Genomic DNA, 21,805 nt, shown 5'->3' with positions numbered 1-21,805 from the left:
AATGGGCCAAAATTGACCCAACTTATTGTGGGAAGCTTGTGGAAGGCTACCCGAAACGTTTGACCCAAGTTAAACCATTTAAAGGCAATGCTACCAAATACTAATTGAGTGTATGTAAACTTCTGAGCCACTGGGAATGTGATGAAAGAAATAAAAGCTGTGATGTGATGAAAGAAATAAAAGTAAATAATTCTCTCTCCTATTATTCTGACATTTCACATTCTTAAAATAAAGTGGTGATCCTAACTGACCTAAGACAGGGAATTTTTACTAGGATTAAATGTCAGGAATTGTGGAAAAACGGAGTTTAAATGTATTTGGCTAAGGTGTATGTAAACTTCTGACTTCAACTGTATATTTCTCATCAATCTACACACAATACCGCATTATGACAAAGTGAAAACAGGGTTTTAGAAATGTTTGCCAAAAAAACATATTTACGTAAGTATTCAGACCCTTTGCTATGAGACTTGAAATTTAGCTCAGTTGTATCCTAGTTCCTAGTATCATTGATCCTCCTTGATGTTTCTATGACTTTGTTGGTGTCCACCTGTGGTAAATTCAAAAGTTTGGTCATGATTTGGAAAGGCACATACCTGTGTGTGTGTATATATACAGTGGGGCAAAAAAGTATTTAGTCAGCCACCAATTGTGCAAGTTCTCCCACTTAAAAAGATGAGAGGCCTGTAATTTTCATCATAGGTACACTTCAACTATGACAGACAAAATGAGAATTGTAGGATTTGTAGGATTTTTTATGAATTTTTTTGCAAATTATGGTGGAAAATAAGTATTTGGTCAATAACAAAAGTTTCTCAATACTTTGTTATATACCCTTTGTTGGCAATGACAGAGGTCAAACGTTTTCTGTAAGTCTTCACAAGGTTTTCACACACTGTTGCTGGAATTTTGGCCCATTCCTCCATGCAGATCTCCTCTAGAGCAGTGATGTTTTGGGGCTGTTGCTGGGCAACACGGACTTTCAACTCCCTCCAAAGATTTTCTATGGGGTTGAGATCTGGAGACTGGCTAGGCCACTCCAGGACCTTGAAATGCTTCTTACGAAGCCACTCCTTCGTTGCCCGGGCGGTGTGTTTGGGATCATTGTCATGCTGAAAGACCCAGCCACGTTTCATCTTCAATGCCCTTGCTGATGGAAGGAGGTTTTCACTCAAAATCTCACGATACATGGCCCCATTCATTCTTTCCTTTACACGGATCAGTCGTCCTGGTCCCTTTGCAGAAAAACAGCCCCAAAGCATGATGTTTCCACCCCCATGCTTCACAGTAGGTATGGTGTTCTTTGGATGCAACTCAGCATTCTTTGTCCTCCAAACACGACGAGTTGAGTTTTTACCAAAAAGTTCTATTTTGGTTTCATCTGATCATATGACATTCTCCCAATCTTCTTCTGGATCATCCAAATGCTCTCTAGCAAACTTCAGACGGGCCTGGACATGTACTGGCTTAAGCAGGGGGACACGTCTGTCACTGCAGGATTTGAGTCCCTGGCGGCGTAGTGTGTTACTGATGGTAGGCTTTGTTACTTTGGTCCCAGCTCTCTGCAGGTCATTCACTAGGTCCCCCCGTGTGGTTCTGGGATTTTTGCTCACCGTTCTTGTGATCATTTTGACCCCACGGGGTAAAATCTTGCGTGGAGCCGAAACAGGATTGTGTCGAGGCACAGATCTGGGGAAGGGTACCAAACAATTCCTGCGTCATTGAAGGTCCCCAAGAACAAAGTATCCTCCATCCTTAAATGGAAGACGTTTGGAACCACCAAGACTCTTCCTAGAGCTTGCCGCCCGGCCAAACTGAGCACTCGGAGGAGGGAGCTGGTCAGAGAGCTGACCAAGAACCTGATGGTCACTCTGACAGCGCTCCAGAGTTCCTCTGTGGAGATGGGAGAACCTTCCAGAAGGACAACCATCTCTGCAGCGCTCCACCGATCAGGCCTTTATGGTAGAGTGGCCAGACAGAAGCCACTCCTCAGTAAAAGGCATATGACAGCCCGCTTGGAGTTTGCCAAAGGCACCTAAAATACTCTCAGACCATGAGAAACAAGATTCTCTGGTCTGATGAAATCAAGATTGAGCTCTTTGGCCTGAATGCCAAGTGTCTCGTCTGGAGGAAACCTGTGCACCATTCCTATGGTGGTGGCAACATGCTGCGGGGATGTTTTTAGCGCCAGGGAAAGATGAACGTCGCAAAAAGAGATCCTTGATGGAAACCTGCTCAGGATCTCAGACTGGGGCAAAGGTTCACCTTCCAGCAGGACAACAACCAGAAGCACACAGACAAGACAACGCAGAAGTGGCTTCGGGACAAGTCTCAATGTCCTTGAGTGGCCCAGCCAGAGCCCGGACTTGAACCCGATCGAACATCTCTGGAGAGACCTGAAAATAGCTGTGCAGTGACTCTCTCCATCCAACCTGACAGGGCTTGAGAGGATCTGCAGAGAAGAATGGGAGAAACTCCCCAAATACAGGTGTACCAAGCTTGTAGTGTCATACCCAAGACAACTCAAGGCTGTAATCGAAGCACCTTTGGCAGCAACTTAGAACTGAGTAAAGGGTCTGAATACATATGAAAATGTTATTTTTAAGTTTTTCAAAATGTTCTAAAAAGCTGTTTTTGCTTTGTCATGAGTGATTGGGAGTAGATTTAATGAGGGGGGGGGGGGGGATATTTAATTCATTTTAGAATAAGGCTGTAACGTAACAATGTGGAAAAGGTCAAGGGGTCTGAATACTTTCCGAATGCACTCTACATACACACACACACACACACACAGGTAGCCTGGGGGCCGGCAGATAGCCTGGCGGGTAGGAGCGTTGACCCAGTAACCAAAAGATTGCTGGATCGAATCCCTGAGCTGACAAGTTAAAAACATGATCTGCCCCTGATCGAGGCAGTTAACACTGTTCCCCGGGCGCCAAAGACGTGGATGCCGATTTAAGGCAGCCCTCCGCACCTCTCTGATTCAGAGGGGTTGAGTTAAATGTGCAAGACACATTTCAGTTGAATGAATTCAGTTGTACAACTGACTAGGTATCGCTTTCCCATGCTTAACTGTTTTCTTCAAGGCCCAGTGCAGTCAAAAGTGCGTAATTATTTTCTTCAGTGTTTTTTAAATATATTTCCACATTCTGAGGTTGGAATAATACTGTAAAACTGTAAACAATTATTATTCCCTTTTAGTGTAAGAGCTGTTTGAAAAGACTGCCTGAAATATTTGCCTGTTTTGGTGGGGCTCACCATGCGGTAAATTAGTTAATAGACCAATAAGAAAAAGTTACAAACCTCTGCCAATAACAACTAGTTTTCAGTTTTCCCCTCCCCACTCAGACCACTCCGACAGTCCTAGCAAAATTCTTGCTTGAGAAATTGCTCTTTGCAAAGAAGTTATTTTTGCTACTTTTGATTATTTTAAATAAGTAACGTTACTGATTGTTTTTATCTGTTTTGTAGTCGAGTCATTAAACCTCTTGTCTCAGTCGAGTCACCAGTCCCCTGAGGTTGAGTCACGAGACCTTATGGCTAAGTCCGAGTCGAGTCCGATTCACCAATGGTAAAGTCACCAGTCTATGAGTAGTCCTAGTGGGTGAGTCCTGGTCCACGTGCTCAAGACTGAGTCAATGGGTCTGAGTTTAACAAAAAATACAACATTTTGTAATATTGGTTCATGTGCACATAAACAAAACTTTTGAAAGCAAAAAATAATTATTCAGCGTTATTTGATATTTTGGTTGCTGCTGTTTTTATTTATTTTTTATTGCTGGCTTAATGCTCGTTTGTTGCTAGATTCGTGGCTGTATTGATTTGGCTCGGATTTAGTTGAAGATATCTGCCCAACAGCAACTAGTGGCAGGCTGGCGGGAAGATTTTAATGTGAGCATTGAAGTAACGCAAAGATTTTCCTCCTGTTGCACAATGGTCATAATTGCCTGCAATATAAACTCAGAGATAATTCGTAAATTCGTTCCCATGCTTGTTCAATGAATCATAAACAATTAATGAGCATGCACCTGTGGAACTGTCGTTAAGACACTAACTGCTTACAGACGGTAGGTAATTAAGGTCATAGTTATGAAAAGTTAGGACACTAAAGAGGCCTTTCTACTGACTCTGAAAAACACCAAAAGAAAGATGCCCAGGGTCTCTGCTCATCTGCGTGAATGTGCCTTATGCATGCTGCAAGGAAGCATGAGGCCTGCAGATGTGACCAGGGCAATAAATTGCAATGTCCGTACTGTGAGATGCCTAAGACGGCTCTACAGGGAGACAGGATGGACAGCTGATGGTCCTCGCAGTGGCAGACCACGTGTAACAACACCTGCACGGGATCGGTACATCCGAACATCACACATGGGGGACAGGTACAGGATGGCAACAACAACTGCCCGAGTTACACCAGGAACGCACAATCCCTCAATCAGTGCTCAGACTGTCCGCAATAGGCTGAGAGAGGCTGGACTGGGGGTTTGTACCCATAGGCAACGTTGTTGCCGGTGATGTCTGGTGAGGATCTGCCTTACAACAGGCCTACAAACCCCCAGTCCAGCCTAAGGCAGATCCTCACCAGACATCACCGGCAACAACGTTGCCTATGGGTACAAACCCACCGTCGCTGGACCAGACAGGACTGGCAAAAAGTGCTCTTCACTGACGAGTCGCGGTTTTGTCTCACCAGGGGTGATGGTCGGATTCGCGTTTATCGTCGAAGGAATGAGCGTTACACCGAGGCCTGTACTCTGGAGCGGGATCGATTTGGAGGTGGAGCGGTCCGTCATGGTCTGGGGCGGAGTGTCACAGCATCATCAGACTGCCTGCAATGACAACAAGCTCAGTCTCAACGCTGTGCGTTACAGGGAAGACATCCTCCTCCCTCATGTGGTACCCTTCCTGCAGGCTCATCCTGACATGACCCTCCAGCAGGTCAATGCCACCACGCACAGAACGAGCAGTATGGCTGATTTCCTGCAAGACAGGAATGTCAGTGTTGGCCAGCAAAGAGCCTGGATCTCAATCCCATTGAGCACTTCTGGGACATGTTGAATCGGAGGGTGAGGGCTAGGGCCATTCCCCCCAGAAATGTGCGGGAACTTGCAGGTGCCTTGGTGGTAAGAGTGGGGTAACATCTCACAGCAAGAACTGGCAAATCTGGTGCAGTCCATGAGGAGGAGATGCACTGCAGTAATTAATGCAGCTGGTGGCCACACCAGATACTGACTGTTACTTTTGATTTTGACCCCCCCCTTTGTTCAGGGATACATTATTCAATTTCTTTTAGTCACATGTCTGTGGAACTTGTTTCGTTTGTCTCAGTTGTTGAATCTTATGTTCAATCAAATATTTATTTATTTTATGTTAAGTTTGCGGAAAATAAACGCAGTTGACAGTGAGAGGATGTTTCGTTTTTTGCTGAGTTTAAAATAGCCTATGAAACAAATAAGTCCTTCATACAGTCTCTCACATTTTGTTTTAATATAATGTTCAATAGTAAAGTCAAATCAGTAGTCACGTTTGGAACGGATGAATGGTCTCTAACGGAATTGGCTACTGTCTCCTGTCAGATTGACTGGATTATTATTTGCTACTTTTTTGTAATCACCCACTGATATTTATTTTTTAATTATAATAATTTTTTACCCCAATTGGTAGTTAGTGTTGTCCTATCGCTGCAACTCCCGTACGGACTCCAGTGTCAGCGTGCGTTGCGCCCTGCCCACAACAGGAGTTGCTAGAGCGCGATGGGACAAGGACAACCTGGCCGGCCAAACCTTCCCCTAACCTGGACGATGCTGGACTAATTGTGTGCCGCTTCATGGGTCTCCTGGTCGCACATGGTTGCGACTTAGCCTGGGATCGAACCAGGATCTGTAGTGGCGCAGCTAGCACTACAATGCAGTGATTTAGACCGCTGTGCCACTCGGGATGCCCACCCACTGATATTTGTGTAGGTGGTTTTATTCCGGAGTGAAAACTAAAGGGAGACTGGAGAAAGTGGAACTTTTTAAACTTTTCAATACTGAAGGGGAGAGTGAGGGAGACAATAGCTTTACTGTTTTACTTTTAAACTCAATACCATTGTTTTCAATATTGTAAAGCAGTTTGTTTCTTAACCATGCAAAGCTAAACAGTAGGCTGGTGACTGGTGGTTACGGGGGAGCAAGAGTCGCTTGCGTGATGTGTATGATCAGAGCCAGAGCGGAGCCTGCCTGCCTGTCCACACTCACCGCTTGCTGGTGTAGCGTGTCCTTCCATTGCTAGAGAACAGAACCCTCGCTGCTCTGCGCACCCATTGTTGCTTATCATAGTATCCTATCCAGTCAAAGTGCAAATACAAGTCACGGGAAGGCGAGTTAGAGCCACCAATGGTCGAGTCACATGTCCTGGACTCGAGTACTACAACACTGCTTAATTGTTACCCAGAAATGATTTGACATTGAGATAAAAACAGCTGCATTGGACCTAAAACAGCTGTCATGATATAATTTATGTGCTGACTTCACCCTGAGAGGAAGTGGGCTGACAGATTAGAGGGAGTGTCATAACATTATCCCTATGGTGGGTCTCATGACTCATATGCTTGTTCTAGAACTCACACACGGGACCATCAGGAATATGACAGATCAGGTCTCAGACAGAATGGCAACATGAGGACAGCAGCCTCTGAAACACATACAGCATACTCGGCTGATTCTGCCCAAGATTACTTCCATTCTCTACAGAAGCACAATTTTGAAATGGAGATGCCTTGGTGGTCTGTGTCCTCCTGCACCTCTGTCTCTGTGTGTCAGGGTTACATATGGGCGTGTGCTAACTACTCTGGTTTAGCCTATATACTGTAGAGCTCCTTTGTCATGAGAGGATGACGAAAGGTAGAGGGAGAGTGGGAGGGAGATTGAGAGGAAGGGATGGGAGGGAGAGAGAGAAAAACAGCGGGATGCTTCCCCTATTTCTATTCTCTGCTCTTGTGGTCTAATTGAACAGTGAAAACATGTTGTGGTTCCACCTTGCGGCGAAGGACAGGCTGAAGGGGATTTAACCTCTGGGACAGATGAAAGCAACCAGCATCTGTGGTAGGCAGCTATGGGTTCAGCCCAGTGACTTCTATCTGGAGACACAGAACTACAGTTGAACGCTGTCCTAAAGACATCCAGTTGTGTTATAAACTGACTTAATAGCTGAGGACCAGTAAAGAGTCTGCGTTGGCAGGTACCAGTATGTGGTTGTCTTCATTTCTGTCTCTGGGTCCAGATGTGTGTATTAATAGTAAATGACTGAAGGCATGTTTCTATTTAGGGATTTGTGCTGCGCCGTGTGAGGTTGTCAGTATTAGTTGCTTGGCTAAAATGCGTTGGTAAAAAGAGTTAGGGGATGGAAAGAGCTTAAACAAAACATAAGACATGCACTACATTTACTCAGATTAGTTTTCAGTGTTAAATGACTCCGCTCCATGTGACTGTTTTTCTATCCAGACATCCTCTTGACATATTGTTAATCATTGATTCATGTTTGTTGTCTTATCATGCTTACAGTCCATCTTTCCATCCACATGACCATAGTTAATGTTATTGTTTAATTCACTCATTGACTCATGCTTATATTTTAAATCCTCTCTGTATGTGTATGAAGGAGCTGTGGTTTACCATGTTATTGAGCAGTGATGGGTAACTAGGTCATATTGTGTTGGGTATCTAGATTAGTTATAAATAACCAAAACCTCCCCTGCCTCGCAGCACTTTGAAGTTTTGCCTGTATTTGATATCAATTTATTCCCCTAACTATTCCTGAGGCTTTGATCTCCTCTTGGTGTAGGATGTTATGGAGTTCTATGGGAGGGATGGAGGGAATTTGACAAGGATTTTTGGTACTTTTCCATAGCCTCTCAAACGCTGAAGGGGTTTTCAATTGCTTATGTATTATTCATATACTGCTTATATTTTGGGTTGAAAACATATGTCAAGGGGTCAATGTTGAAAATGCACATTCACACTTTCTTAGCCTCCCAAGAGTTCTTTCCTTATTGTGTGTGAAGTCAGCAACTCTCAAGACCAAAGGACCTCCAACAACCCATTTATTAAAGGGGCCTCTGTTCTTTTCTTTTTTTAAGACATGATTGTTTTTATTATGTATTATCTAGATGTTTCCCTTCATGAAAAACCATACCCATTTCTTACCATGGTAGTATTACCCAGTTTGGTTTACTGTTCATTATTGATAGAGTTTGGAGAGTTGGCTAAGTGACCGAACATGAATTTGGTGTATGTTCTACTTTCACAGTAGTTCAGTTACAGAAAGAGGTTGCCGTATTAAACTCCTACATTATTTAGAGTGTGGTGTCCCTCACTATTTTAATGTCTCTGTACCCATTCCCGTGCAGCTGTCCTTTGCAGAGGAGCAAACTGAGGGGCAGAAGGCTGGTCTGGACTCCAAGGAGCCACTCTTCCTGGTTCAGATCTGCTGCCAGGTATAATGGAGCTTGAGGGCTAGGCCCTAGTTTCTGACCCATAGAAAAATCTGGAACATTTAACTGAAGCATGATATTCATATCTAAGGGGGTAGGATAATCCAGTGCTTCTCACCCTTTCCTCAGGGACTCCCAGACATTTAACAAATGTTGTTGTAGCCCTGAACTAGCACAACTGATTCAAGTAGTCAAGGGCTTGACGATTAGTTAACAAGTGGAATCAGGTGTGCTAGCTCTGGACTAGATCAAATACATGGAATGTCTGGGGTTCCAGGAGGAGAGGTTTGAGACAGGCTGATGCCTTTGTGTACAGTATCTTTGTCCTAGATTCCTTCAATGTTTTTCTCAGTCTGGTCTCATTTCAGGCTCACTCTTGTCTCTGTCTCAGAGTCGGAGCTGGTTGGTGAAGCGCTCCTATGAAGACTTCCGTGTGCTGGACAAACACCTCCACCTTTGTATCTATGACCGACGCTTCTCCAAACTCAATGAGCTGCCTCGCTTTGACTCTCTGAAGGACACAGTAGAGGTAGGAGTCAGTCAACAGGACTAACTGGGAATATTTTACTATCTGCTGTGATTGAGACCATACGTATCCCAAATGACACCCCATTCCCTAAGTAGTGCACTACTTTTGACCTGTGCAAAGGAAACTGGTCTAAACTAGTGGACTACTTAGGGAATAGGGTGCCATTAGGGACACTTACACAGCAATAGCTACATTACATTATCTACCCTGGCTTTGCATTCAACCTAACTCATTGCTGCTGATTCTATTCTCCGTAGGAAATAACCAAGATGTTGGCAGCCTACCTGTCCCATCTCTCAGCCATCGCTGACAACAAGATCAACTGTGGTCCAGTGCTGACATGGATGGAGGTCAGCTACTCATGTTTATCTTACTCACTGCTCAGATCAACAGGACAACTTGTTTATTCAATTAGACTTCATGCACAATTAAATGTTTCATTCTAGTAATTGATCTGATATCTATGCTGAACTCCATAATGTTGAGTATTTTGTAGACTTCGTCAACCTGTGTTTTGTCTCTCAGATTGATAACAAGGGCAACCGCATGCTGGTAGCTGAGGAGTCCTCCATCAATGTTCCTGCCATCGCCGCGGCCCACGTTATCAAACGCTACATTGCCCAGGCCACAGACGAGCTGACCTTTGAGGTGACACCTCTGTGCATCTTGTCATTGGACAGGAAAGGGGAGGGGTTTAGGGAACAGTGGGGAGATATGGGGATACTTTCTGCCGTGGTTGTTGATTTTAAATCCACTCAAACTGCTATACTCTCATTTGTCTTTTCTGTGTTGACCCTGTTCTAGGTAGGGGACATTGTGTCAGTCATTGACATGCCTCCTAAAGAGGACACTGGCTGGTGGAGAGGGAAACATGGTTTTCAGGTAAAACACCTCAAATAAGTCTGTGACTCAAACAGCTCTGTCTGTCCCTTCATACTAGTGACTCATTTTCTGCATCCCACACCCTACTGTACATGGAGGTTACTATCACTTACTCTTCCTTAGATCATATCTGGTGCATTATAGAGCGCAGGAGAGTGTTACTATTCCTCCTTCTGTTTCTCTCTGTGCAGGTTGGCTTCTTCCCCTGTGACTGTGTGGAGCTGATCAGTGACAGGATTCCCACCTGTGTGTCCAGCTCTGTGCCAAAACCAGGTACTGTGACCTGTTTTACAGCAACAATACTCTGTCCTCCCTCTTCCCTATGATTCATGTATAGCTGACTGGAGTTGACTCTTAAAGTATGTACTGAAAACATTAGGTGAGTCTGGCGTGTGTGTGTGTGTGTGTGTGTGTAACAGCGTTGTATTGGTTGACTCTTTGGGAATAAGTGTTTTTATTCTTACTTTCATGTGTTATCCACTGGGATTCAAATGCACATCTATTGTATGTTTTATTTACAACCCAAAAACAAAATGTATATTCATTCAGTGTGTCCATCAGTGTGTAAGAAGCATGGGAAGCTGGTGACATTTCTGAGGAGCTTCATGAAGTCCCGTCCACCCCCCCAGAAGCTGAGGCAGCGTGGGATCCTCAGGGAGAGGGTGTTTGGCTGTGACCTGGGGGAACACCTCCTCAACTCAGAACATGATGGTCAGTCTCATAGCAGCCTTTTCTCTCTATAGTTAGCACTGTATAGAGAAAGGAAGTCTTCTCGGTCTTTGTTGTTAAAATCTCTTGGATGTTACTTTGTTGACGGCCCTTTCTCCTCTCCTTTCTCCAGTCCCCCAGGTGATAAAATGCTGTACTGAGTTCATTGAGAGACATGGTGTCGTGGACGGAATGTACAGACTCTCTGGGATCTCCTCCAACATCCAGAAACTGAGGTAAGTCCCTGCTTCACTTCTTAACATCAAATAATGTATATCATCCTGGAAAACAATGAAGAAATTCAATCATCATGTCAGTACTGCTTATGGACTTATACAGTGTTGATTGTATGTGATGGTCTGATGTTGAGCGTTAACCAGTGTCTTCTCTCATCTGTTTCCCCAGACATGAGTTTGACTCGGAGGAGATCCCAGACCTCAGTAGAGATGTTTTCAAACAGGATATCCACTCCGTAGGGTCCCTCTGTAAACTGTACTTTAGAGAGCTGCCCAACCCTCTGCTCACCTACCAGCTCTATGAGAGATTCTCAGTAAGGAGCAGAACACTGAACTGACACTGAGGGGAAAGGTGGACGCTGATTGGGGAATAGATTAATAATATAGTCATCTTGGAATAAACCAAGGGAGATACTGTACTAACAAATAAGCTTGTCTTTCCCATTTCAAAATATGTGAAATAGAAAGGTCTTATCACTGAAATGAATGAACTTAATCAGAAATCTCCTCGTAGCACGGTGGGGTGTATTGAAGATACACGTAAAGGGGGGAACGACAGTAAAGGACCGAAAGCTCCTGCTGGCCTAGTTATCAGGCTCTCTCTCAGTGTGGACCTCTGGTGTTCCCTCCCTCCACAGGAGGCTGTGTCTGCAGCTACTGATGAGGAGAGGCTGGTGAAGATCCACAACGTCATCCAGCAGCTTCCTCCTCCTCACTACAGGTCAGTGGGAGATGAGTTCACAGCACACCCTAGTGGCTCCTGCAATGCGGCATCTTCTATATCCACTACAGTAGTGTATAAAGTCACCACTGAACTGTAGGTGCTAAGGCTCCATCTGTTGGCTAAAAGAGAGCATTGAAGTCACAGTCTTGGCTTTGTAGGCTGACAGTAAAGAAGGGTGGATTCCACATGTCTGTGTTCTACCTGATCTGTAATACTCCCTGGTCTGCGCTGCAGGACTCTGGAATTCCTCATGAGACATTTGTCCCAACTAGCCACCTTCAGCCCTATTACCAACATGCACACCAAGAACCTGGCCATCGTCTGGGCTCCAAACTTGCTCAGGTATATTGTAACATTCCAACCACCAACACTCATTAGTATTAACTGCGATTTATAAACTGGGTGGTTGGAGCCCTGAATGCTGATTTGTCTGAAAGCCGTGGTATATACCACAGGTATGACAAATCATTTATTTTTACTGCTCTAATCACGTTGGTAACCAGTTTATTATAGCAATAAGACACCTCAGGGTTTGTGGTATATGACCAATATACCACTGCTAAGAACAGCCCTTAGCCGTGCCATATTGCTTAAATGTACACTGTTTTGTAACTGGCTATGATTGGCAATGCTGTTGATTAGGACATAACTGTGTTTCAGGTCCAAGCAGATTGAGTCGGCCTGTTTTAGTGGAACCGCAGCCTTTATGGAGGTGCGTATCCAGTCAGTGGTGGTGGAGTTCATACTGAACAACACAGAGGCACTCTTCAGCCGCAAGGTCAACACCCACAACCGGGAGAGTACAGGTACAGCATTACCCTGGCTTAGGCAGTCATTATGGGGACATTATGGGAACTTCAAAAACATTTCTCTCTCTGCCCCCAGGTACCCTATCCAGGCCCAAGTCTCTGCTGGTGTGCTCTCCCTCCACTAAGCTCCTTTCTCTGGAGGAGGCCCAGGCCCGTACCCAGGTCCAGTTGGGCTCCCCTGTTACTACCCCCGTTCTGTCCCACAGCGAGTACATCGAGGTGGGGGAGGGACCCGGGGCACTGATGGGCAAGTTCCACACAGTCATTGCGCTCCCCACTGAGAGGTAGGTTGTTGGTGCTTCTAGAAACTAGTAGCTTACAGTACATTGTAGTTTTATAAACCATATAAACTCAGCAAAAAATAATAATCTGGTCAATCTGACAGGAGACAATAGCCAATTCCGTTTAGAGACCATTCATCCGTTCCAAACATCACTACTGATTTGACATAACTATTGAACATTATATTAAAACAAAATGTGTGAGACTGTATGAAGGACGTATTTGTTTCATAGGCTATTGTAAACTCAGTAAATAATGAAACGTCCTCTCACTGTCAACTGCGTTTATTTTCAGCAAATTTAACATGTGTAAATATTTGTATGAACATAGCAAGATTCAACAACTGAGACATAAACTGAACAAATTCCACAGACATGTGACTAACAGAAATGGAATAATGTGTCCCTGAACAAAGGGGGTGGGGTCAAAATCAAAAGTAACAGTCAGTATCTGGTGTGGCCACCAGCTGCATTAAATACTGCAGTGCATCGCCTCCTCATGGACTGCACCAGATTTGACAGTTCTTGCTGTGAGATATTTACCCCACTCTTCCACCAAGGCACCTGTAAGTTCCCAGACATTTTCGGGGGAATGGCCCTAGCCCCCGCCCTCCGATCCAACAGGTCCCAGACGTGCTCAATGGAATCGAGATCCGGGCTCTTCACTGGCCATGGCAGAACACTGTCATTCTTGTCTTGCAGGAAATCACGCACCGAACGAGCAGTATGGCTGGTGGCATTGTCATGCTGGAGGGGCATGTCAGGATGAGCCTGCAGGAAGGGTACCACATGAGGGAGGAGGATGTCTTCCCTGTAACGCATAGCGCTGAGATTGCCTGCAATGACAAGAAGCTCAGTCCGATGATGTTGTAACACACCGCCCCAGACCATGACGGACCCTCCACCTCCAAATTGATCCCGCTCCAGAGTACAGGCCTCGGTGTAACGCTCATTCCTTCGATAAATGCGAATCCGACCATCACCCCTGGTGAGACAAAACCGCGACTCGTCAGTGAAGAGCATTTTTTGCCAGTCCTGTCTGGTCCAGCGACGGTGGGTTTGTACCCATAGGCGACGTTGTTGCCGGTGATGTCTGGTGAGGACCTGCCTTACAGCAGGCCTACCAGCCCTCAGTCTAGCCTCTCTCAGCCTATTGCGGACAGTCTGAGCACTGATGGAGGGATTGTGCGTTCCTGGTGTAACTTGAGCAGTTGTTGTTGCCATCCTGTACCTGTCCCGCAGGTGTGATGTTCGGATGTACCGATCAGGTGTTACACGTGGTCTGCCACTGCGAGGACGATCAGCTCCCCGTCCTGTCTCCGTATAGCGCCGTCTTAGGCATCTCACAGTACGGACATTGCAATTTATTGCCCTGGCCACATCTGCAGTCCTCATGCTTCCTTGCAGCATGCCTAAGGCACGTTCACGCAGATGAGCAGGGACCCTGGGCATCTTTCTTTTGGTGTTTTTCAGAGTCAGTAGAAAGGCCTCTTTAGTGTCCTAAGTTTTCATAACTGTGACCTTAATTTCCTACCGTCTGTAAGCTGGTAGTGTCTTAACGACGGTTCTACAGGTGCATGCTCATTAATTGTTTTTGATTCATTGAACAAGCATGGGAAACAGTGTGTAAACCCTTTACAATGAAGATCTGTGAAGTTATTTGGATTTTTACGAATTATCTTTGAAAGACAGGGTCCTGAAAAAGGGATGTTTCTTTTTTTGCTGAGTTTGTCTTTGACACCCTGTACGGTCCACTGTTTTCACTGGGGATGTTATGTTGTGTTATAGTAAGAGGGCTCCTGGGAAGGTGAAAAAGTCCCCAGTGGGAAGCTGGCGTTCATTCTTCAACCTGGGCAAGTCGTCCTCCATGACCTCCAAACGCAAGTTGAAGCGTCACCCCAGCGAACCCAATGAGATCAAGAGCATCGCGCTGCCAGGTCAGGCCTTAACCAGCACTACACTGTCACCATCCAGGACTGTACACAACCATAAGGATCGTCTTCAAAGCCATGTTATAAAATACCTCCAGTCATGTCTCTGTGGTTAAATGTATGGCTGTTTATTCCACTTGGGTGATGTGATGAAGTCACGTTTTTTCAAAAAGAAGTCTATTTCAACTTGAGTTTGTACATCCATATTATTCAGGTGGTAGAGGTGATAGTGGGACACTGCGCTCCACCAAAAGTGAAGAATCTCTCACCTCTTTGCACAATTTGGAAAGTAAATATGCTCCGTCATACTTTCAATCCTGTCAGTACCTGTGTTTCATAGTACAGTGGCACTAATTTAGATGGATCATTTGTTACCTTTTATTTTTATGTCTAATGTTGAAGTCTGTCGCTGAATGGTAATGCATACTGTCTGTCTGCCATAGGGGAGCCCCAGATGTACCGCCTCCCTAGACCACACTCCACCAGCGATGCCCTCTCCACCGCATTCAGGGATGACCTGTGTGATGCTAGGGTCAAAGTTGACCACTACAATAACCAGGTCAAGGAGGTCCATAGTGGTGCTGATGGTCCAGTCTATGACCCAGCTGGCGTGTCCCCTCCACATCAGGAGGACGACCTTGACCTCTGTCTTCCAGCCCCTGGCATGGCCTTTCTGGACTTTGACCCCATGTCCTTCCAGTGCAGCCCAGTGAGCCCACCAACAGCTAAATCCGCTCCTCAATGCAAAGCAAGCGTCAACTGTAGGAAGCATGTCAGGGGTTTCAGTGAATCAAAGCCCATCTCCTCATCCCTCAATAAAGTCCTCAGTAACTCCCAGTCCCCTGACATCAGCCCAGTCCATAGGAAAAGAGGGGAGAAAAAGAAAGTGGCTCAGGTCGTCTCCCCCAAACTCCGACGGAAGTCCTCTTTGTCTCCCCCTGTGGTCGAAACAGATGTGCACACTGTGTGTGTGTCTGCCCCACGCTGTCTCTCAGATACCCAGGGGGGTGAATCCTCCTCCCCTCCACCTCTGGATCTGTGTGAGTCCCAACTAGTGAGTGAGGAGGGGATTGAGGCTAGGGCACCCTGCCGGCTCCCCAGCCCACCAAGCCTCACCTCAACGGTCACAGACAGCCTGGCTTCACAAAACCCTCCAGATGCAGGTCAGTGGCACATTTAACTTCTCTGGGATATGTGGGATGCTAACGTCCACTTGGCCAAAAGCCAGTAAAAATGCAGAGCGCCAAATTCAAATAAATTACTATAAAAATCTAACTTTCATTAAATCACACATGAAAGACACCAAATTAAAGCTACACTTGTTGTGAATCCAGCCAACATGTCTGATTTCAAAAAGGATTTACGGCGAAAGCACACCTTGCGATTATGTTAGGTCAGTACATAGCCACAGAAACACAGCCATTTTTCCAGCCAAAGAGATGGGTAACAAAAGCAGAAATAGAGATAAAAATAATCACTAACCTTTGATGATCTTCATCAGATGACACTCATAGGACTTCATGTTACACAATACATGTATGTTTTGTTCGGTTAAGTTCATATTTATATCCAAAAATCTGAGTTTAGGCGGGACGCTACTGTCTCACTTGGCCAAAAGCCAGAGAAAATGCAGAGCGCCAAATTCAAATAAATTACTATAAAAATCTAACTTTCATTAAATCACACATGAAAGATACCAAATTAAAGCTACACTGGTTGTGAATCCAGCCAACATGTCAGAATTCAAATAGGCTTTTCGGCGAAAGCAAACGATGCTATTATCTGAGGATAGCGCCATAGTAAACAAAGAGAGAGAAGCATCTTTCAACCCTGCAGGCGCGACACAAAACGCAGAAATAAAAATATAATTCATGCCTTACCTTTGACGAGCTTCTGTTGTTGGCACTCCAATATGTCCCATAAACATCACAAATGGTCCTTTTGTTCGATTAATTCCGTCGATATATATCCAAAATGTCCATTTATTTGGCGCGTTTGATCCAGAAAAACACCGGTTCCAACTTGTGAAATGTGACTACAAAATATCTCAAAAGTTACCTGTAAACTTTGCCAAAACATTTCAAACTACTTTTGTAATACAACTTTAGGTATTTTTTAACGTAAATAATCGATACAATTTAAGACGGGATGATCTGTGTTCAATACAGGATTAAAACAAACTGTAGCTAGCTTTCTGGTCACGCGCCTCTAACAAACAGTACACAACAAGTGACCCTCGTTGAAGATGGCCGTACTTCTTCATTACACAAAGGAAAAACCCTCAACCAATTTCTAAAGACTGTTGACATCCAGTGGAAGCGGTAGGAACTGCAAGAAGGTCAATTAGAAATCTGTATTCCCAATAAAAATCCATTGAAAAGAGTGACCTAAAAAAAAAAAAAAAAATCTGAATGGTTTGTCCTCAGGGTTTCGCCTGCTAAATAAGTTCTGTTATACTCACAGACATGATTCAAACAGTTTTAGAAACTTCAGAGTAAATCTACTAATAATATGCATATCTTCTCTTCTGGGGATGAGTAGCTGGCAGTTGAATTTGGGTATGCTTTTCATCCAAACGTGAAAATGCTGCCGCCTATCCTAGAGAAGTTAAAAATAAATTCAATTTTAGTTCATTTTTTTATTTTATTTATTTAACTAGGCAAGTCGTTTAAGAACAAATTCTTATTTACAATGACTGCCTATCAAAAGGAGGCCTGCGGGACAGGGGCTGGGATATAAAAAAAGACAATTCATCATGACAAGAGACAACACTACATAAAGAGACCTAAGACGACAACATAGCAAGGCACCAACATATGACAGCACAACATGGTAGCAGCACAAAACATGTTACAAACATTATTGGGCACAGACAACCGCACAAAGGGTAAGAAGGTAAAGACAACCATACAAAGCAGCCACAACTGTCAGTAAGAGTGTCCATGATTGAGTCTTTGTAAAGCCTTTTTCAATCGACAGTATCATTAATGTGCAACAATGTTTAACATGCATATGTACAGTTATTAATGCGTTTCCTTATTCACTTAAGTTCTTATGGTATTATTCTATGTGTTGTCCCCTCATGTCTGATCACAGCGTTGTTTGTCCTGTCATACTGTAGCAGCATTGTTTGTCTTATGCCTCCCCAGGAACAGATGGGCTTGTGAATTCAGTGTCTGTCCTCCCTCCTCACCCTCCGTTGACGAGTGCTGCCCGCAGGCTGGCCCTGGCCCTGGCTGAGTCTGCCCAGAAGGCCACACTGACCTCCCAGAGGAGGAGCACCCAGCCCCCCTACCCTCTCCAGAGACAGGACACCCCCCACCCCCTGGACAGACCCCCACCACCCTCTGTTCTCCACCTCCAACCCTGCCCTCAGGATTACGGTGACCTCAAGGTCTCTTCCCCAGCCACCCTCTTACCCATGGCTGGCACACCAGTTGAGAGTCCTTGTGACCGTTTCCCTGGCCATGAGAGAAAACAGGCCCCTGAAGGACAAGTGGCCATGAGTAACTTCCCTCCCTCTGTCAGTCCCTTAGAGGCTGGAGCTCTACTGCAGGGCAGCACAGAGGTGAGGGACCAGAGGGAAGGGAGAGACCGGCCCCTGGGAGCTGTAAGGACTGTACATCTTCAGACTGTGTCGTCCTCGTATCTCAGTGGTGGGGCCTCCCCTCCCATTCAATCAGTCTGCTCCGTTCAGAGCCAGTTAGCTGCTGCCGTCCTTGCTAACACTGACTCAGTCAATGCCTATAACTATCAGACTGTTCTTGCTGAGGCGTCCATGCCAGGGTCTGTGGAGGAGATCCCTCCACGTCGTCTTCTGCCGTCCTTAGTCAATCAGTACAGCTCTGATGGAGAGAGAGCTATGAGGGAGGCTGAAGACGTGTACAGACATCATCGGGTCAATCCAGCAGGACAGGTATCTGGACCTCGTCGGCCTGACTATTTCCCTCCCCACCAGGCAGGGCCCAAGAGCATGTACAAACCCACGTCTGACAGCTGCTACAGTACTTTAGGCCTCCGGAACTACCCCTCTTTCTCCCCCCAGTACAGTGGTCAACCCCAACCCAGGGAGGAGCACAGCTCCAGTGGACACCACAGATCCAGGGGACAATGGCAGAGGACTGAGGATAGAGCCATGGGCTACCCTGGCATCCGCAGGGCACGCTCCTTCCATGCCCAGCAACCTATTCGTATTCAACTGGCAGACACCCTGTTCTATGTCCAACGTCCAGCTGTCCAGGAAAAGGAGTACAAAAGGCTACTCCAGTCAGATGTCCAACCTCTGCAGCCGTACTTTGAGAATGGCTGTGTTCAATACCGCTACAGCCCCTATTCAGACGCAGCACCTCTAGAGGAGTCTTACTACTATGTGGACCCTTACAGGACGAGTCACATCCGACACAGTCAGTCATACACCATGCGCTCTACAAAGGATTGTGGACATCCTGGTTACCACTATCATCCCTCACACAACATCCCACCCGCAAAAAGAGAACTCTTCTTACATGGCAGGGATCCAGAGCGAGTCATTTACAAGTCCTGGGACCACCCAGACGGTTGTGACAGACCCGTCTATCAGCCAATCAGGCAAGAGAATAGAGCCAGGCAGAGGCCCCAGGGCCCTATCATGTCTCCTTATGAGAACCTGAATCCTCCCCTCCCACAGAGTGACATCAGGGGCAGAGATATCAGTCACACCAGAAGCAGGTCAGACCCAGGTAATGCCTGGCTGCTGGCCATCGACAGAGTGGACAGCCAACGTGAAGTACCTGCCATGTCTCCAATCTCCCATGGTCAGCAGCTTTCAGACCCTAGTGATTGCATCAGGCACCAGAGGGTTCATTGGCCAGGCGAGGAGCCAGTCCCTCCCAGGAGAGAGAGCGTCTCCAGGAGAACCCAGCCCAAGCAGGGCACCCCCCAACGATATCAGCCACAGCATTGCAACGTCCCCATGCTCCTAGATGTTAAGAACGTGGAGCAGGGTAAGTGTGGTCATAGTAGAGGCTGTGACCAGGACAAGGTAATTATGGGCAACGCTGCTAACAGCTACTCTGCCCGATTAAAACCAAGCATCCCCAGGAGACCACGATCACAGAGCATCAAAGAGCCTCGTTACTACCACCATGTCAAATCACCTGTGGAACCAAATCACCCTGGGTCCTTCTCCACTCAGCCCCACAGGAGAACTCAGAGCACCAAGGCCATGCCCTCTCACTATGATAACCTGGAGGGGTACTACCCAGCTCCCAAGCCCAAACCCTCAGGATCTGGTAAAGCCATGCCAGGTCCGTTCCCTGGCCATGGCTGCATGCCCCCACACAGCCACAGACTGCTGTCACATGGCCTAGGGGTCCACGGGGCCTTCCTGCAGACAGGCCTCAGGCCGGAAGCTGGAGTCTATGCTGAGTGATTCAGTCCTCTAATCACACCAGCAGCTAAAAAAGGCCAGCTTGGCATACATCTCCAACTCAACAGATTAATGTTGATGTTTATAAAAATGTTACAAATTCATAGACATATCCCTTCAAACTGTTTTTAAGAAAATGTTGAATTGACACGAATGGGTGGGTCATACTGTTGGTAACATGTAGATAGCAAAGAAAGAGGGAAATTATTTTCTCATAAACTAAGAGGTGAGATTTTGAAAGCTTGTTTTAGGAAATTGTTTATGAAGGTGTTGTATAATTTTCATTTAATGTCCGTTAGATAATATTGTCCAACAAACAGAAAATGCCATTTGAAATGTCTGCCAAATATTGTTAATCTTATGAGCAATACTATTCTAAGATATATGTCTTACTGGGCCTACTGCCAGCGTGATATTGTTTGCCTAGATCATTTATGCCCTAACTGAAGAAACATGCACTTTTTAAGAATTATAGCATCTGAGAACCATGCATAGGTCCTTGACTTTTCATGTTTCGCAATTCCACTGATTCTTCACTGAAGGTGTTTGGTAACATTGGCACTTGTGATGTTATTTAGTTCATACAATAATAGAAGACACTGAGGACATTTCTTCACCTGCACGTCTCCCACCTTCACATAACAAGACACTCAGACATGGAAAGATTAAGGAGAATGGAGGATTGTGACCACAGTTGGGGTCCAGCTAATGTCATGTTACCAGGATAAATAACTTCCAAACATGTACGTGTGCTGCAAATGTGAAAGAAGTGTACAGAATGTCAATGCACTTCTCACAATAACAGGAAGCTATGATGTATTATGAGGACATTCCTTTCTCTCTTTGTAGGCATATTTGAATGGTATGTCATGTTTTAACTGTTGCTTTACTCTATTATAGTTTTTTATTCATTAAAGATGTTATTTAAAACCAACCCTCTGTAAATGAGATATTGCTAAGACATTTTAATGTTCTTTCTTTCATGAGATAATCTAAATTAAAAAATAAATAAAATTGTAAAACATACTATGACATTGTGGATGGGTTTATTTGATATTTTGGCCCATTTTGTTAATGGGAATGCACATCGGATTATGTAATTGGTTGGAGCAACAATGCATACTTACTGGGCCTTGCATTTGCTACCATGCAGATTCAGAAGTTTAAGTGCTAGACTGCAGAGGGCACTGCAGTATTGCAGAAAAAGTGGTTCCCTAATAATGTCTCTGAATCTTTAGTGAAGATGGAACTCAATTTTTCTTTATGAATAAATTTTTGTCCTAAAGTCTGTCTCAATCCTTAGATGTGCAGTGTATTACTACACACACAACAGTGACTGTAGTTGTTTCCCAATAGTGTCTCATTAGCATAGACAAATCTGACAACCCCAAAAATCTAGTATTTTTGTTAATGCATCCTCTCCCCTTGATCTGTCACCCATATCCAAGGAAACTGCCAGTGCAAATTTAGGAACAAATCATCCAGGATAATTTATCTGTAATCTGCCGAGCAAATCGGGAATATTCCCAGACCATTAGCAAACATTCCAATTAAGTTCTAGTTAGGGTTTGAACCAGTATCTTGGCAGAGGAGACGATGACTGACGAGATCTCTGCCCAGAAAGCTACCATTTCAAGCTACCATTCACCAGCTCTGCAAGTGTTATGTCAAAATAAGTTTGGTACTCACCAAATATGCCTGGCCTGCCCATCAACTATCATCATTTACTGCCGTTACGCCCGGTTTGTACTTAAAAAAAAGGTAGAAATAAAAATTCACAGGATGATAACGTCCCACAAACATTCAAAGAATGTTTTTGACCATC

The 21,805-nt window shown here is 45.1% G+C and overlaps 1 protein-coding gene across 4 annotated transcripts in view; it reads left to right on the top strand.

The window, feature by feature from the left end:
• The window catches only part of LOC120028293 (rho GTPase-activating protein 32-like), a 52,091-nt gene extending 31,084 nt beyond the window's left edge, over positions 1–21,007 (top strand). For 3 of the 4 annotated variants that reach the window (XM_038973488.1, XM_038973485.1, XM_038973487.1), the window contains exons 6-22: positions 8,390–8,476; positions 8,865–9,002; positions 9,260–9,352; positions 9,528–9,650; positions 9,807–9,884; positions 10,076–10,157; positions 10,434–10,595; positions 10,726–10,828; positions 10,998–11,142; positions 11,467–11,549; positions 11,787–11,894; positions 12,213–12,358; positions 12,438–12,645; positions 14,431–14,579; positions 14,788–14,862; positions 15,017–15,736; positions 17,723–21,007. In XM_038973488.1, coding sequence (XP_038829416.1) covers positions 8,390–8,476; positions 8,865–9,002; positions 9,260–9,352; positions 9,528–9,650; positions 9,807–9,884; positions 10,076–10,157; positions 10,434–10,595; positions 10,726–10,828; positions 10,998–11,142; positions 11,467–11,549; positions 11,787–11,894; positions 12,213–12,358; positions 12,438–12,645; positions 14,431–14,579; positions 14,788–14,862; positions 15,017–15,736; positions 17,723–19,983 — 4,761 coding nt within the window. In that variant the 3' untranslated portion in view covers positions 19,984–21,007. The remainder of the gene's footprint in view (positions 1–8,389; positions 8,477–8,864; positions 9,003–9,259; positions 9,353–9,527; positions 9,651–9,806; positions 9,885–10,075; positions 10,158–10,433; positions 10,596–10,725; positions 10,829–10,997; positions 11,143–11,466; positions 11,550–11,786; positions 11,895–12,212; positions 12,359–12,437; positions 12,646–14,430; positions 14,580–14,787; positions 14,863–15,016; positions 15,737–17,722) is intronic. The other variant, XM_038973486.1, reaches the window with a different exon arrangement.
• The last annotated feature ends 798 nt before the right edge of the window (positions 21,008–21,805 follow it).

This window comes from Salvelinus namaycush, chromosome 34, assembly GCF_016432855.1.
Source record: "Salvelinus namaycush isolate Seneca chromosome 34, SaNama_1.0, whole genome shotgun sequence".
In the NCBI taxonomy this organism is placed as follows: Eukaryota; Metazoa; Chordata; class Actinopteri; order Salmoniformes; family Salmonidae; genus Salvelinus; species Salvelinus namaycush.
This window is presented reverse-complemented; position numbering and strand designations above follow the sequence as displayed.